The sequence below is a fragment of the Cajanus cajan genome, chromosome 6, assembly GCF_000230855.2.
Source record: "Cajanus cajan strain Asha chromosome 6, NIPB_CcT2T_4, whole genome shotgun sequence".
NCBI lineage: Eukaryota > Viridiplantae > Streptophyta > Magnoliopsida > Fabales > Fabaceae > Cajanus > Cajanus cajan.
In genome coordinates, this window is record NC_138522.1 from 63,785,976 (window position 1) to 63,801,882 (window position 15,907).

Sequence of the window (15,907 nt, forward strand, 5' to 3'; positions counted from 1 at the left end):
AAAAAAGTATACCTTACTTTAAATACCAAACTATCAATTCCAAAAATTGAGTTGAAGCACAAGTTGAGAATGATTAAAATAAGACTCACTTAAATCGCTTGCTCTACTATGACCGTAACCCATGACAACACAACCGCAGAATCTTCAACCATAAAACTCCATTATCTACCATGAGTCCACTAAGGAAGTTTCCATCTAAGCTTGCGCTGACCACGCAGTACCCAACCGTCTCAACCTGTCAGAAACCCCGTGACCTACATCTCAAACGCACACTTTGCATTCCATAGCTAAGCTAAGTCACGCTGGCAAATTTGGATGGTTTAAGAAAGGATTTTAGAAGCAGTTTATAAAAAGAGAATGGTGGTTTCAATTGAGCAACTTAAACAGACTTCAATAATCTGTGACCGTAGACTGCTGTAAAACTAGCACGTATAAACATACTTAGCCGGTAATCAATTAATATATGATAATTTTCTTAAAAGATTTTTTGAATTATTTATACATTTTAATTAATATAAATATTTCTTTAGAATAAACCTGATAATACTAGAATTAAATAAATAAATAAAAATGGTTTGTCCTTTTTTTTGGGTAGCTACGATGAGATTCCAAGAAAAAAAATGTACTACAAACAAGAATATTTATGAGCACAAACGCCAGATCCAATTTAAGACGGCATCATTCAATTTTTGGCACCGATAACTTTCTTGAACTAACATAAAAAGCTCGTTGTTAAGCTAATGCACAATAATACTTGACTGACTGAATTCAGGACCAATATCAGAAGTCCACTATAAGGATATCGGAATAAATAAACAGACAAAATTCCCAACATAACTCTTCTTGAGATTGGTTATAGAATGTATAGCAATTTCAGGTCCTGCTGAGATTTGAGAGTTGGAATTTAGTGAGCATAATTATACCTACCTAGCCCCAGAATCAGGACTAGCATCTCCGTAAGAAACTAAACCCTTTTGACCGGATGAAGAGCTGGATCTAGACCTGCTACGAGATACGGAAGTCCTTTTATCATATCGTTTTGGTGGGGTAGCATCAGGGGATCTGGAGCCAGAACTCCTAGACTTGGACCTTGACCGACCCCTGTCTGCCGGTCGTTGATCACTCCTTGGGCCAAGTCGGGATTTTAATCTGTCACTTATGGGAGGCCGCCTGTCCTCTGGACTAAGACTGCGTCTTGGACTCCGGCTCCGGCTCCGCCCACGATCTCTAAAACGCCCACGCACTGGACTCCGGGAGATGCTCCTACTCCGACTTCTTCTGCTCACGTATCTAAAAACAATAAGGATAAGAAATTGAGATCATGTATGCATTTTCCTTTTCCAGTTTTTAGTACTAAATTCTGAAAAAACAACGCAAAGTGATATGCCCAAGATTTAGGGCTCTTTGCTCGAGTCTTCTTTTCAAGAATTTTTTATTATCAATTAAAAAATATTTTATAAATTCATAGTAATTATGCATGTTTTTCCACAGGAAGGAAGAACCTGAAAGAAAAAGGTTATTACAGTGTTCTCATAAAAAAAAATAAAAATAAAAAAGCAGCTTATTAAAAAAAATCCTAACAATAGAGTATTACAGGATCACTTTAAAGAAAAACCTTAAACAAATGGGCCCTTAATTATATTAGAAAGTAAATTACAGAATTACATGAGACAGTGACAAAGGTAACTACAAGCATACACAAAAAATAAAAATACTATAACAAAGAACTAAAAGCACACAAAAAAATGCAGTTTAAATTCAGGGTAAATTTATTTTACATGTGAAATATTTATCATGTCACAGCATGTAAATAAACAAACAAATATCATTATATAAAATTAAAAAAAAATTATCAATTTATGCATGGAAGGAGAAGTATCAAGGTCTAACTACATAACAGATTCAAACAAACTAGAGGCTGGAAGAACCTTTGACGACTCCTTCCCCCTGGTGGGCTTCGAAAACGCCGTGGTGGAGAGCGCTCAGAATAACTTCTGTAGCTTGTGTTTCTTCAAACATATATAACAAGTCAGAAGAATATCCTACATTTTTTAAACAATCCAGTGTGACAAAATTGTGTAGATAATTAGGCATACCTATTATCGAAGTTCCTTCTTATATTTCTATCACCATAACGATATGTACGAGGAGACCGCTCTGGAGATGGAGTTCGATATCTGCGTGCGAAGGCATAACGCTCAGTAAAGCCACGTCCTTTTTTAATACGCTTAGGCATGCCATTTGGTGAAGGGCTTTTTGAAAACCCTTGACCATGTTGGGGCACAGCAGGTTCAGATGCTTTATGGCCAGGACTGGCCAATGACAGAGGATGTCCTTGCTTTAGCTCACCAGAATCCCTGGTAGGACTTCTTCCAGGACTTGCACCTCTGGATAAACAAAATGTCACACAAACTTAGCACAACTGGAGATGTATTTAAATACCAGGATGGTGTTGAAACTTAAATTGAAGCAAACTTAACATGAGATGAATAATAATTAGAAGCTGAGAAAGCAAGAGGCAAAACCTATTGTGATTTGAATCATCGGAATTAGCATGTTGCTTAGCAGGTTTACTAAATTCAGCTTGAGTATCATGCCCGTTATTCACAAAAGCACCATTTTCTGGCGATAATTCACCTTCTTCATGTGATTGTTTATCCACAGTTCTTCTAACCTTGGGATCCATTATTTGTTCAGGAATAGTTTGACTTTGTCGAGGAAGGCTAGAAGATTGCTTTCCTGTGTCTGAGAGCATGAGCAGCTATTAGCTTAGACCGCAATATAAATATATCTATAAATATTTCCCCAAATACCACATTACAGTATTTGTTGTGGAAAAGGCGAGATGAGAGGGCAAAGAACATACCACAATAATTATATAAATACTATACCTAGATTCTTTTGTGCTTTATTGTCAGGATGTGATTTACGACCTGAGCGATGACGATCAGCTTTCTCATCACCAGAGCTACTGGCACTAGAGCTATCACTTTCCGTATCACTTGAATCCTCAGAACTCCTGAAAAAGGTCAAGTAATTCAATTAAAGCTTACTGCAGGGAAGAATACTACTATGAAAAAAGGGGGGGATGCTAAAGGTAGGCTAAAATCAGAGACCGTCTAGACTTATGTTTTGATCTTCTACTTCTACCATGCTTGCTTCTCTTTAGCTGCTTTCGTCCAATTTTCTTCTTCTTCCCATGCTTGCGCTGATTTCTCCTCCTCTTCTGGTGTTTCCCATAACTAGAGGAACTAGAATCAGAATCAGATGAATCTGATTCAGAATCTGAAGCTGAATCTGACTCAGAATCTGAGGAATAACTATCACTATCACTATCAGATGTTGAGTATCTTCTCCTTCTCTTCCTCGTGTCTTTGGAAGATTTTTTTCTTTTTTCCTTTAATTTTTTGTCAGAACTATCATCAGAAGTTTGGGATTTCCCTGATTTTCTCCTTTTCCCTAAAATGAGAAGCAGTACATATATTAGTATATTACAAGCAACTAAATTTGGCAGTAAATTGAAGTAACAAGGTTTATAACAAATTCCTCAATATCTATATTCCCTAACTCCTATCACAAGTACCTTTCTCCTTCTCAACAGTATGCTGAATTTTTGTTTCAGAGACTTCACCACAATCAATAATTTTCACTGGCTGGGTAGGTTTACCATCAGATGTTCCCACCTGCTCAATTTTCTTTAAAATATCCATTCCGTTGACAACTTTTCCAAAAACAACATGCTTCCTGCAACATCATGTGAAAACTAATATAAAAACCCTCACCATTTCAACAAAGCAAAGAATATGGTCATCACAAACTCAACTTTTTGAGCATATGAAAATGTAAAAACAAAACAAGCATGCATAGACAACACTGATCAAAAGAAACTAAAAAAATAACACTGTAAAAATTTTGGGGGTCATCAACAAGAACAAGAAATGTATAGACGACAATAACAGCAAAAAAACAAAAACAACTGAAAAGCATGGTACAATGTTTGCGGACCATCAACAAGAACAAGAATTGCAGATTGCAATCCAGAACATTGAGCAATATAATTAAGGCACTTCAAACTACTTGTACAAAAAATATTCGAAGATTTTATACCCATCAAGATGAGGTTGGCGCTTGAATGTTATAAAGAACTGAGATCCATTTGTGTTAGGACCACTATTAGCCATAGAAAGAAAGCCAGGTCCATCATGTGTTAGCTTGAAATTTTCATCTGCAATGAAGGAGTACTTACACGTATAGTCAAATGATTAATCATGAAAACAGTCAACTACATGTAAGCACACTTTGATTCTCTTCTTATATGTAGAATAAAAAAAACCTCCTCTCATAATAGGTATGAGGTAAATTACCTGCAAATTTGCCTCCGTAAATACTTTCTCCACCTGTGCCTGTAAATCAGTCAAATATTGTTCCTCAGAAGTCTTTGTAAAGGATATAGAAGTCAAAGATTATATAAAGTAAGCAACAGAAACAAAAAACATACCGTTACCCCTAGAAAAATCGCCACCCTGTTAGGACACAAAAATAAAAATTGGTGAATTATCATATATTGAATAAATGAACTTCCTTAGAAAATCTGAGAAATAAATGATGATTTCATTTTTATCTTAGAATATTTTAGAGTGCCCTAGAAGATCATCTCTTAAGACTTATTCTTCTTTTATATTCTATGATCTGTTTCCTTATTTAATTTAAGTTAATTAGGATATTTGTAATTATAGGCATATCTTATTAGAATCTGATTTATAGTCATATCATGTAATGTATATAGGAATAAAATCTCCTATTACTATTTGTATTTATTGCAATCAACCTATATAAAATAGATTCCTTTGTATAGTCAGGACACACTGTTTCAGCATCTTTTGCATCTAATTTTCTCTCTTTAAACAAACTTTATGAAACTAAATAAGTTTGCCAGAAATAAGGAAAAAAGCAATGGCAAACTTCAAAACATTCTGTCAATACCCTCACCTCACTTCTGCAAAACTTCACAAACAGAATTTACTAGTTCAAGTGTGCAACTGGCTAACCGACCATTTTGACAGTACACACATGTGAGATAAAATAATTAAATAAATAAAAAATCTCCTTCATAGTTATTAATTAGCTCATGCATAACATGAATAGAGAGGGCATGCCTTGCCCCCACAGTAAGGTTTCTGTGCAGCCTTGTGACCAGGAGGTTACAAATTCTAGAAACAACCTCTCCACAGGATAAGGTTACATACATCTACCATCTCCCAAATCGCACTAGGAAGGAGCTTCATGTGCTAGGTCACACTTTGTGAAAATCATGAATAGAATAACCATGAAGGGAAACTTACTTGAGCCATAAAACCTCTAATTATACGATGAAAGGATGTTCCTTTATAATGCAAAGGTTTCCCAGTTGATTCTCCAACGCCCTTCTCACCTACAAACAAAAAGCACACAGTTACAATATAAGTAGAAGGCAAAGTTTAAGGAACCAATTACTATGAACAATATACCATCATTTTAGAGTCACATATTCATTGTTTTCAAAGCAAAAAAGTTCAGCATTACTTATAGAATATAAGTCACTTAAAACTTGTAGGCTAGAATATATTTGCATCTACTGCAAGTGACCTGTACTGCTATAGGTGAATTACAAATGACTGGTATCTCATGTACATAGACTGTATAAAATTTCATATTCAACTACACAAGTTGACAAAAGAAGCAACAAGAACAAGTTCTATGAAGATATCATGCATGAAGATTTTGACATAGCTTGGGCTCTTTCATCCCAAGTTTTCTGCAGATAAAGCTTAAAATGAGCAGGAATGTTTAACATTTATGTGGAAATGTAAATGTAGGAGACATTAAAATACAAAGTACTAAGACGAGTATACAGCTATGTTTCATTTTTTTTTTCTCTTAATAAAATGTGTACCTTATACAATACAATATACCATAGTAGATAATCATGCTCTGTGACAGTGAAATACTGGCTCAGATATGAAATCTCCCCTCAATGGTTTCCCCTTTCTTCACCCCTCAAACGACAACATTTGATACAGTTTAAGTGGGGGTAATCTTGGAATTTCACCTCTTTTATTTTATCTGACCCTATTTTTCAACTAACACCTTTTTGACAGGTAAATGACACTGGTCTCTTTGATGCAAACCATCTGACCTATAGCTCCCAACTGTGTTTATGGCCAACTCATGGCACTCCAATGGTGTTTCCAGCCAACCCATGGCACTCTAATGGAGTTTTTGGCCAACACATGGCACTCTGGTGTAGGTTTTGGCCAACACATGGAACTCTGGTGGAGTTTCTGACCAACCTGCACACTATGGCACTCTGAAATATAGTTCTCTGATCTCTGTTCTCACATCCTTTGGGGTGTGTTGTGTTCATGTTTTCTTTTGTATTATTTCTTTCATGCATTTTTTTTTAGTTTTATTCTTTTATATTACTTGAGTCTTACTGCTCGGCACCACAATCCAGGATTGACTACTATGCCTTACTGCTGGGCCGACCATTCTTGTTGGTCAACAAGAAATTCTACAGTCTCACTTCACTCCATATACATAGGAAGTTCATGCTCCCTAAGCAACAGCTAACAACCAAACAACTAAAAAAATGAGAATGTAGGTAAAAGACAGTTATTTGAACAATTTAATGATACCTGTACAAAGTGCCCGAAAATTCTCCGCTGTCTTAGGAACTACACTAGCAAAAAGCTGCCATTTTGAAAAGAGTTCATTCATATCAAACTACGATGCTGAGGCAACCTTCAAATATCTTTTTCAAAACTAAACAACAAAACTCCTGATTTTCTTATTACCTGAATAACAATTCTTTCCACAGGGTCCCCATCAATTGAGACATCTAGAAATACACGAGGATTCTTTTCTAGACCCATCACCTTGCTCAGAAGACACTTCAAGCGTAATGTAGAGCGGTAGAAAACAATTAACAATCAGCAGCAATAATCCAAGATCAAATCATAAAGAGCATTCCATCCCGGTGTCTCCTATTAAAACAGAGAGCCATTGTTGGGAATTTAAACACAATGAATTAACAACATCTTCGACAAATGTTATGTTCAGAACAAATTTTTAATCGCCAGTTTTTAAGTGAGAACCTACAGTCACAATAACCAGCTTTTAATCGCCAAAACTACGTATCCATCAAAAGCACGACGTTATTATGATACACGGAACTAGTTAAGCTTGGCGATATCAGTTTTCACACATGCAATGCAACAAAACCCTAAATAAACCCTAAGTATACATTCAATGTGTAACTAAACTCAAGTTCCTGGCGGTGAAATCTACAAAATCCTAAGCCAAAACATTCGTTGGAAACGGCATTTTGCATCCAAGAGGAAGAAGTAACTATCCAACCATAGCGTGGGAGAACTATACTGCACTAATAACAAAGGAAGATACTCTAACAAACTTTGAGGGTTAATAAAGTTACACTGATTCTAACTGTACTTACACAGAGACAGGGAAAAAATAAAAATAAAAATAAAAAAATGTGGGAGAGAGAGAGGAACTCACCGTGAAGAAATGAATGGAGACGACGGCGGCTTGGTCTCGCTGACAACAACTATCCAAGAAACATTCTTTTGCTCGGCTTGGGAGAGTTAGAGGAAGCACATCTTCTTGGGCTTTGTCGAACAATATTTGGGCTGTCCATACCGGCCCAGTTGGCCAGGCCCACGTTGTTTTCTCTCTTTTTTTATCATGTTATCTTAGTTTCTTTTTTTTATTTGCACCGAAATTATTCTCCTACTTAATTAACTTTCACTTAAGGCATGAAGATTAATTATTCTTCTACTTAACTTTCACTTGAGCCGTGAAGATTACTGATCCCTTGTTTGGCCGGTAAGAAATATGTAAGAAACGAAAAAGAAAGAGTGAAAATGAAACATAAAAATATATGTGTGATTATGTTGGTAAGAAATATAGATGAGAAATAAAAAAGATGGCAGTTTCAAACTATTGTCTATCTATAACAAAAAATAAAAGAGGGAGAAAACTACATAAAAGAAAAAATATGTTGCTTTAAATTTCTGATGAGATCATTTATTGGTCCATTGAATTTAGGGATTAAGTTCTTTTAAAAGATTTTTAGATACATCTAACAAAAGCCCTTATGTTTATTTATTATTTGACTTGTTGAGGTATCCCTATTAGGAATGAAGCAGAGAATGGAGTTTTCTCTAATGCATGATGACTCCCCTCCCAACAAACTTCGAAAAAAGTGAGTTAGTATTAATGATTGATTTTGACATTCTGTATATGTGTTGTGTATATATATAATGTTGAGTTGCTTAAAGAATTTGTCAATCTTGTGATAATGAAATTGTTTGAACTCGTGATTAATTGAAAGGGACTTGTTGGAATTACTTAACAAATTGTAAATGTAAAATTATTAATACTCAAGTGTTGAGAGGCAAAAGACATTTATCTTATTGGAATTTGAGGTATGAACAATATTGACAAGACAACCTTTGCATAATAAGAATTTAATAAAATATTATATAACTATGAATGTTATTGTTTTTTAGCCGATGAAAGAGAACAATCAAGAAAATGTGGAATAATTTATTTGGAGATTCTTTTAATTATTGACAGATGTTGTGAAAATTAACACAATAAAATCGTTGTCCAGTTATATTGTTAGAAGAATTGGTTGTATAAAAGTTTTCATTATTCTTGATGATGTGAATGATTCAGATCACTTAAAAAATTACTTAAAACTCTTCATAATTTTTGACCAGGTAGAAGAATGATTGTAATAATCAGAGATGAACAAGTGCTTAAAGCTAACAAAATTAATGAAATATACAAACTTACATAATTCAATTCCAATAAATCACTTGAACTTTTCAATTTGGTTGTTTTTAACCAAAGTGACCATTAAAAGGAGTATGATAAGTTATCGAATAGGGTGGTTAATTATGGCAAATGTATTCCACTAGTTCTAAATGTTTTGATTCATCTTCTTTATGTAAAAACAAGGAAGTATGGGAAAGCGAGCTAGACAAGTTTGAAAAAACATCTCCGACAAAAGTTTATGATGTGATCAAATTGAGTTATGATAATTTAGATTGCAAATAGAGATCAAATTTTCTTAATCTTGCATGTTTCGTTCTTAGATCACATAAACATGTAAATGTGGGCTATCTCACATATTTGTTGAAAAATAATGAAAGTGATAATTCAATGATTGTTGGATTAGAAAGGCTGGAAGACAAACTCTTATAATTTTCTCTTAGGATATTTTTATATTTATGCATAATAGTTTACAAGAAATGGGTTAGGAGATTGTTCATAGAGAGTCTAACGAAGATCCTAGAAATCATAATTGGTTGATCTCGATGACATTTGCGAAACATTGATTGAAATATTACAAGGTTAAAACTTAACTAAAGGGTAACATCATTTAAATTTTTTGAATGTAACATATTTTTATTAACATTGAGATTTTTTGTGGGAGAAATGTGATTTTTTATTATGTTTAATTGTTTTTTCTATATTGCTAGCATGGTTTTGAAGCCATTAAAATTTAAAAGCATACAAATTTCCTTGCAAGAAAAAAAGAAGCAAAAGCTAAGCCCTCGCATGTTTTCTAAGATGAGCAAATCGTAATTTCTAGAAATTACTAAGTATGTCAAATTCGATGAATTTAATATTCTTGTTAAAGGGCTTCGATTTTTGGCAACTGAAATTAAATTTCTTTATTGATATTAATACCATCTAAAATCCTTACTAGAGGAATTTTCTGTTGAGAAACTTGATGTATTGAATTTGCTATGGTGTATAGTTGAAAATCTTTGGCATGGAGTGAAAGTAAATATGTACCTTTGTTATAATTTTTGTTAACTCGATTTAAGGAATATGAAATCAACTAATTTAGCTTATTTGTTATCTTCATTTTATTACAAAATTTGGTGAATTTAAAAGAAGTTGACCTTACTTTCTCCAAGATGTTAAAGGAGTTGCCTGATTCATCAAAAGCCACAAATCTTCAAGTACTGATTCTTAGTGGATGTTCAATATTGACTAGTGTGAATTCTTCAAATTTTTTATGAGGCCAAACTTGAGATATTGGACCTTTCTTATTGCAAGTCCTTTACCAAACTCACAAGTGATTTCCATTTATGTAGCCTCAGATATTTCAACCTTGATCAATGCAACAATCTTAAGGATTTTTCTTTGATATTAGAGAATAGGAATAGAACTGAGATTACATTCCCATCATCATTTGGAGATCAGAACAAACTTAAATTGTTATTTCTAAGAGAAAGGTACATTGAGAGATTACCTCCATCCATCAATAATCTTACACAACTACTATATCTAGAGGTGGTAGAATGTAAAAAGCTTCAAATAATACCAGTGTTTCCCCTGATCCTTAAAGCTTTAGATGTTGAATTTTGCACTTCACTTCATAATTTACTTCAGACCCTGCTATAGCTTCCTCCATTTCTTAAAACGCCAAATACCAGAGCATGCAAATCACTTCAAATAATAGTTACATGGCGTATTATATATATATATATATATATATATATATATATATATATATATATATATATATATATATATATATCAATACCATTCTATCTTTTAATTTAAGCGCTTATCAAATATGAATCGATATTGCTTTCCATCTTTTAATTTAAGCACTTATCAAATATCAATTGCTATCGCTAGTAGGAATTAAGATTTTTCTTTAGCAAGTTTGGGTATTTTTGACTTAAATAAAAAATATAAGCAATTTAGATTCTTTTCAGATCACGTGTATTTTTTCCTGGAAGTAATATTGTTGAGGTTGGATAGGATTACAATGAGCGATAATGTTTTTTTTTCTCCGAATATTTAATATATTTATATACTCAAAACTCGAATCAAATGCTATTAATTAAGTTAAAAGAACCACTTGCCGATTGATAACATGTTTGTTAATTAAATAATTTAGATAAAAAAGAATAATCTAAATATCTAAATTAAATAATATTAGATTATTAAATTTTGAGACAATAGAAATTGTTACTACGAATAAAATTTAAAAATTAAATTATATTTTCAATTTTTATTTTAAAATAAAGATAGACATTTAATTATCTATTTTTAAACATGCATAAATTTAATCTTACCTTTAATTTGATATGTATTGACCATTAAATTTTAACATTGATTTATGCTCTTAGGTAACATGATATAAAATAACACAACATTTACAAACAATAATAAAAGAAAAATACAAAGACTTATATTTATTATAACAAGTAATTTATATTTATTTTATTGTCAAACCTTTGTATGTCCTCTTCTTTTAATTATTTATCTCTAAATGATAAGTCAGTTGAGTGGTGATAAATCATAAATTAATGTTAAAATTTAATAGTAATGCCAAATTGATGATAGGATCAATATTTTAAAATTAGAAAATTAAAATTTTCTATTCTAAATAAAAGAGACCAAAATTACATATTAAAAATAACAGAAAGATTAAAATTATAATTTAGTCTTGTTTAAACGTAGTAAAAAAGATGATATTTTAGATTTTGAAATTATAAATAAAAATAATATAAGATATAAACCTTAACATTTTTTTAGAATAATTAATAATTTACAATATAAAATAAGTGTTAAATAATTGTGAAGTCATATATCATAATTCAAAAAAGAGAAATACCTTATAATAAAAAAAATTCATATTAAATAAAAAATATTGATAAGGAATCATGAATACGTTCGATAACATGTTAATAGCAAGTCAAATATAACAGCTATTTTTTTTTTTCTTTTTTCACATAATATAAGGGCCAAAGTTATTTTCTAATATTTGTTACTTGGTAACTATTTGTCAAAGTGTTTGTTTGGAGTCATTCCATATGTTTTTTCATTCTAACATCGTCCGACGATATTTTAGTGGATGCTCGTAATTTAAAAAAGATTAGTGTTAGTAATAATTTTTTAATATACTTTTTAAATATATTTTTTATAATTGAAATTTAATGAAAACCACATCACAAGTGGAAGAGTTAATCGAGTGTAAGATTTACTGATTTTTACATTTTTAATAAATTTTAACTAATTAAAAATTGTGTTTAAAAGAACATGTTGAGTATGTTCTTAACAATTTTTCTAACTTAAAAGGAGGATGTGGGGAGAGAAAGTCAATTGAATTTGCTGCCCTCTCGTGATAGAGTATAAAAAAAAACTACTAGTATAAACCACATTATTATTTTACAAGTACGTTATATTTGAACAACCAGATATTTTTTTATTGGAATCAACTTATGTAACACAAAAGATATCCTAAATTTAAGCTTCGTATTTTATATAAAAATACGATAACTTATGAATAAAAAGATATTTTATACTATCAAATTAAGTTTTAAAAAAATCAATAAATCATATTCAAAAATAAAGTTTTATTAAAGATTACTTAAATTTTTACTATTGAAATAAAAATATAATAAATTACTTATAAGTTGTTTAATTGTGATATGATAATATAATACATAATTAATACTTTAGCATGTTCAATGCACATACATATTTATTAAATATAAATAAAATTTATAATAAATTAAATATAAATAAAAATTATATTTGTATATATATATTATATTTAAAAAATTTATAAATATTAAATAGATTTTTTTATATTAAGGAGGGTTAAGCCGAAACTATAAATGGAATTAAATAGATATTTTTAAGTATATAAATAATATTTTAAATTTATAATAAATAATTTATATTGTAATGCATAATTATTTTATTTATCGATAATTTATTTAAAATATTAATATTTTATTTATAAATAATTATGATAAATAGTAATCTAATTAGATGAGAAGTTGAAGAAATTCCTACAAACTTTTCTGTTAAAGAAAAATTACTAAAAATTATTTTCTTTAACATAAAAAATTAATGTTTAATATATAAAAATTAATAAAATAAAACATAATTAAAGAATTTGTAAGGTGGATAGCGGATACGCTAATGAAAAATGGAAGTAACTGACCCCTACTTAAAAAAAATTATTAAAAATATTATACTTGAAATAGTAATGTTTGATTTTATTTTTATAAAAAGGATTAAATTGGTTCATAAAACTGACCAGGAATATCCAATAATAGTAGAGACTTGGGTGAGTTGAAGTATCCCACACCACAAAAATATAATGACTGGGTAATAGGACATTATTCTTCTGGAAATTAAAAGGGAACCGAGTCAAGGTTAACAGATTCGTTCTACATTCAACACGCGTAGTCATAGAATGTTATTCGCTTGAAATTATGGTCTACATGTATTGCAATAAACTTTGTTGATTTTAACTTCATTATTAGCGTGTTTGAGTTGGAGTCTGGACATGAAAAATCACGTTTTATCATAAGTAAATAATATCAGCTTCTCCGTAAATGAATACATGAACGTGAAGAGAGGATAAAATTACGTTTGAAAATGAAAATCAAACACGCACTATATTTAGGCTATCATGTGCGCAATTCCCTTGCTAGCCTACTTTTCTTACATACTAACATTTGCAGGAAAAAAAAGCTTGGAGTCGCATTTTCGTTGACTTTCAGAATACATTATTGGGATCAAACATAGCGTCTGAATTGAAAATTCCCCTTCTTAGGAATAGTTCCTAATCTTTGAATTGGAATTTCTCCTTCGATTATCTTTGACTATTTGAACAAATTTTGGCCACATTACATGACATGACACGACACATCTATATATATAAGTATAACTAAAATGAAGATAACTAGGTAACAAATTGCTCATTCTGAAATTTCTTGCTTTTCCACTTTTGTTGATATACTTGATAACAAATAATGGCAAGTGCACTCACAGAAGATCAGATTGCTGAATTCCATGAAGCCTTTTGCCTCATTGACAAGGACTCTGATGGTGTGTTTCTTTTCTTTTCACCTTGATGATTTCTTGGCTTGGCTTTGATTTTGATGTGAAAAAGGAATTTTGAATTGATTTTGACTTGCTGGAATTATTGGTGATGTTTAGGATTCATTACCGTGGACGAATTGGCAGCTATTATCCGATCACTAGATGGGAATCCAACAAAAGAAGAAATCCAAGACATGATTGGTGAAGTGGATGTTGATGGGAATGGGAGCATAGATTTTGAAGAGTTCTTGAATATTATGGGTAGAAAAATGAAGGTAAGATAAACTAGTCATAGCATTAACATTGACGAAAAGTTTAGCAGTTTGAGGCTAATGATATTATGTTACACTCAAAATTTATAGGAAACTGTAGCCGAAGAGCTCAAAGAAGCATTCAAAGTATTTGATAGAGATCAAGATGGATACATATCTGCCACTGAGGTAAATTAACATGCTATTCAGATCAAATTAAGTATTTGTTCGTCTGTTGTTGGTGTAAAGAAAAACAAATTTTTATTTATTCAATAATTCATTTGTTTATTCACTTTTGATTTTTAACAGCTGAGGCACGTAATGATGAATTTGGGAGAGAGGCTGACAGAAGAAGAAGCTGAACAAATGATTAGAGAGGCGGATTTGGATGGGGATGGACAAGTTAACTTTGAAGAATTTGCGAGGATTATGATGCTCAAATAATCTCATTTGTAAATACTTTTATTTCTTTGTACAATGGCTCATGTAATGTTGTTGAAAATTTTACATGTTGTTTGGCAGTACATGTACAACTCCCCTCTACGATGATGAAAATTCATATTTATAATTATCAAAGAATTAAAAGAAACAAAGTTGTTATATTACGTGGATAGTTTGTTAAAGGCGTCTTACATCACGCATAATCGTTTATAAGTTGGCTTAAATATGAATAAGTTGGCTTGGATGTGATTAAGCCAATTTAAGTGTAACTATATTTAAATAATTTGGTTTGGATGTAAATAAGTGAGTTTAGGTGTAACTATGTTTAAATAAGTTAGCTTGGATGTGTGAATTTAGGTGTGACTAAGTTACCTCTTCAATAACTAGGGAGAGTATATTAAATTAAGATTTCAAAAAAATTAATTTTAGCATAAAGAAGTATTGTACATTCTAATGGATATTAAAAGATTTTATAAGAATTTTATAACTTTAATTTTTTTAATTAAAACTTTTTAATTTAGATTTAATAGATTTTGATGAATTTATATTATAATATTTTAAATAATTTTATAGATTTCATAAAAAATACAAATTTGTAATATTAAAAGATTTAATAAAAAAATAATAGAAAAAATAAAATCAACACAATTTTTTTTATCTTTTGATAAATAATTAACTTTAATGTCTTCCTAATTAATATTTCTCCACATATCTAAAGTTATACTAGCCTATCAGGTATTGACATGTTTTTTTTCATGTACTTGAATTTGAATAATATATTTAAAATTATAATCTTCATTAACTGGTAACATTGAAGATGAAGATTTATCTACTAATTCAATTTAAAATTTATTAGAATAATATTATTTGCGAATAAAGTTATGTAATATTACACGCTAATACAAGTTCAACTTCTGTTTTAAATAGAAATAAAGATTATAACTTAAAAATTATGAAACATGATTTAAAAATATTAAATATTATCTCAAACACATTTATTAACAATGCATGACGTAAATTGAAATTTTCATTTTTATTTAGAAAATCATTATCATGACTCGTAAAGTCTTTTTAATATATGTTTCAAAATTTTATATTTCAATATTAAATTTGATTAAAAATAAATAATTAAGTTTTACTAATTAAATTATTTAAATTTAATAATAGATAATATTTAATAATATAAAAATCATTTTAAATATTCAATAATTAAATAAATAAATTTTGATAAATTATACATCAATTGATAGGTAAAAAAAGACAAGAGAAGAATAAGAGATAAATGA

General features: G+C 30.4%; 2 protein-coding genes across 2 annotated transcripts; one reads left to right on the top strand and one right to left on the bottom strand.

Moving 5' to 3' along the window:
- Window positions 1-640: 640 nt before the first annotated feature.
- Window positions 641-7,651, bottom strand: LOC109808048 (Cyclophilin-like peptidyl-prolyl cis-trans isomerase family protein). Its single transcript, XM_020370863.3, has 14 exons — window positions 7,555-7,651; window positions 6,834-7,022; window positions 6,675-6,729; window positions 5,343-5,431; window positions 4,499-4,523; window positions 4,365-4,403; window positions 4,108-4,225; window positions 3,584-3,744; window positions 3,117-3,459; window positions 2,892-3,019; window positions 2,526-2,745; window positions 2,097-2,387; window positions 1,929-2,009; window positions 641-1,290 (listed from the first exon to the last, which is right to left on the bottom strand). Exons 2-14 carry the CDS (start codon window positions 6,909-6,911, stop codon window positions 924-926), a joined length of 1,995 nt encoding a protein of 664 aa, XP_020226452.2. The 5' UTR covers window positions 6,912-7,022; window positions 7,555-7,651; the 3' UTR covers window positions 641-923.
- Window positions 7,652-13,521: 5,870 nt separating this feature from the next.
- On the top strand, window positions 13,522-14,704 carry LOC109809214 (uncharacterized). The gene is made up of 4 exons (XM_020372462.3): window positions 13,522-13,935; window positions 14,047-14,204; window positions 14,292-14,369; window positions 14,490-14,704. Exons 1-4 carry the CDS (start codon window positions 13,860-13,862, stop codon window positions 14,622-14,624), a joined length of 447 nt encoding a protein of 148 aa, XP_020228051.1. The 5' UTR covers window positions 13,522-13,859; the 3' UTR covers window positions 14,625-14,704.
- The last annotated feature ends 1,203 nt before the right edge of the window (window positions 14,705-15,907 follow it).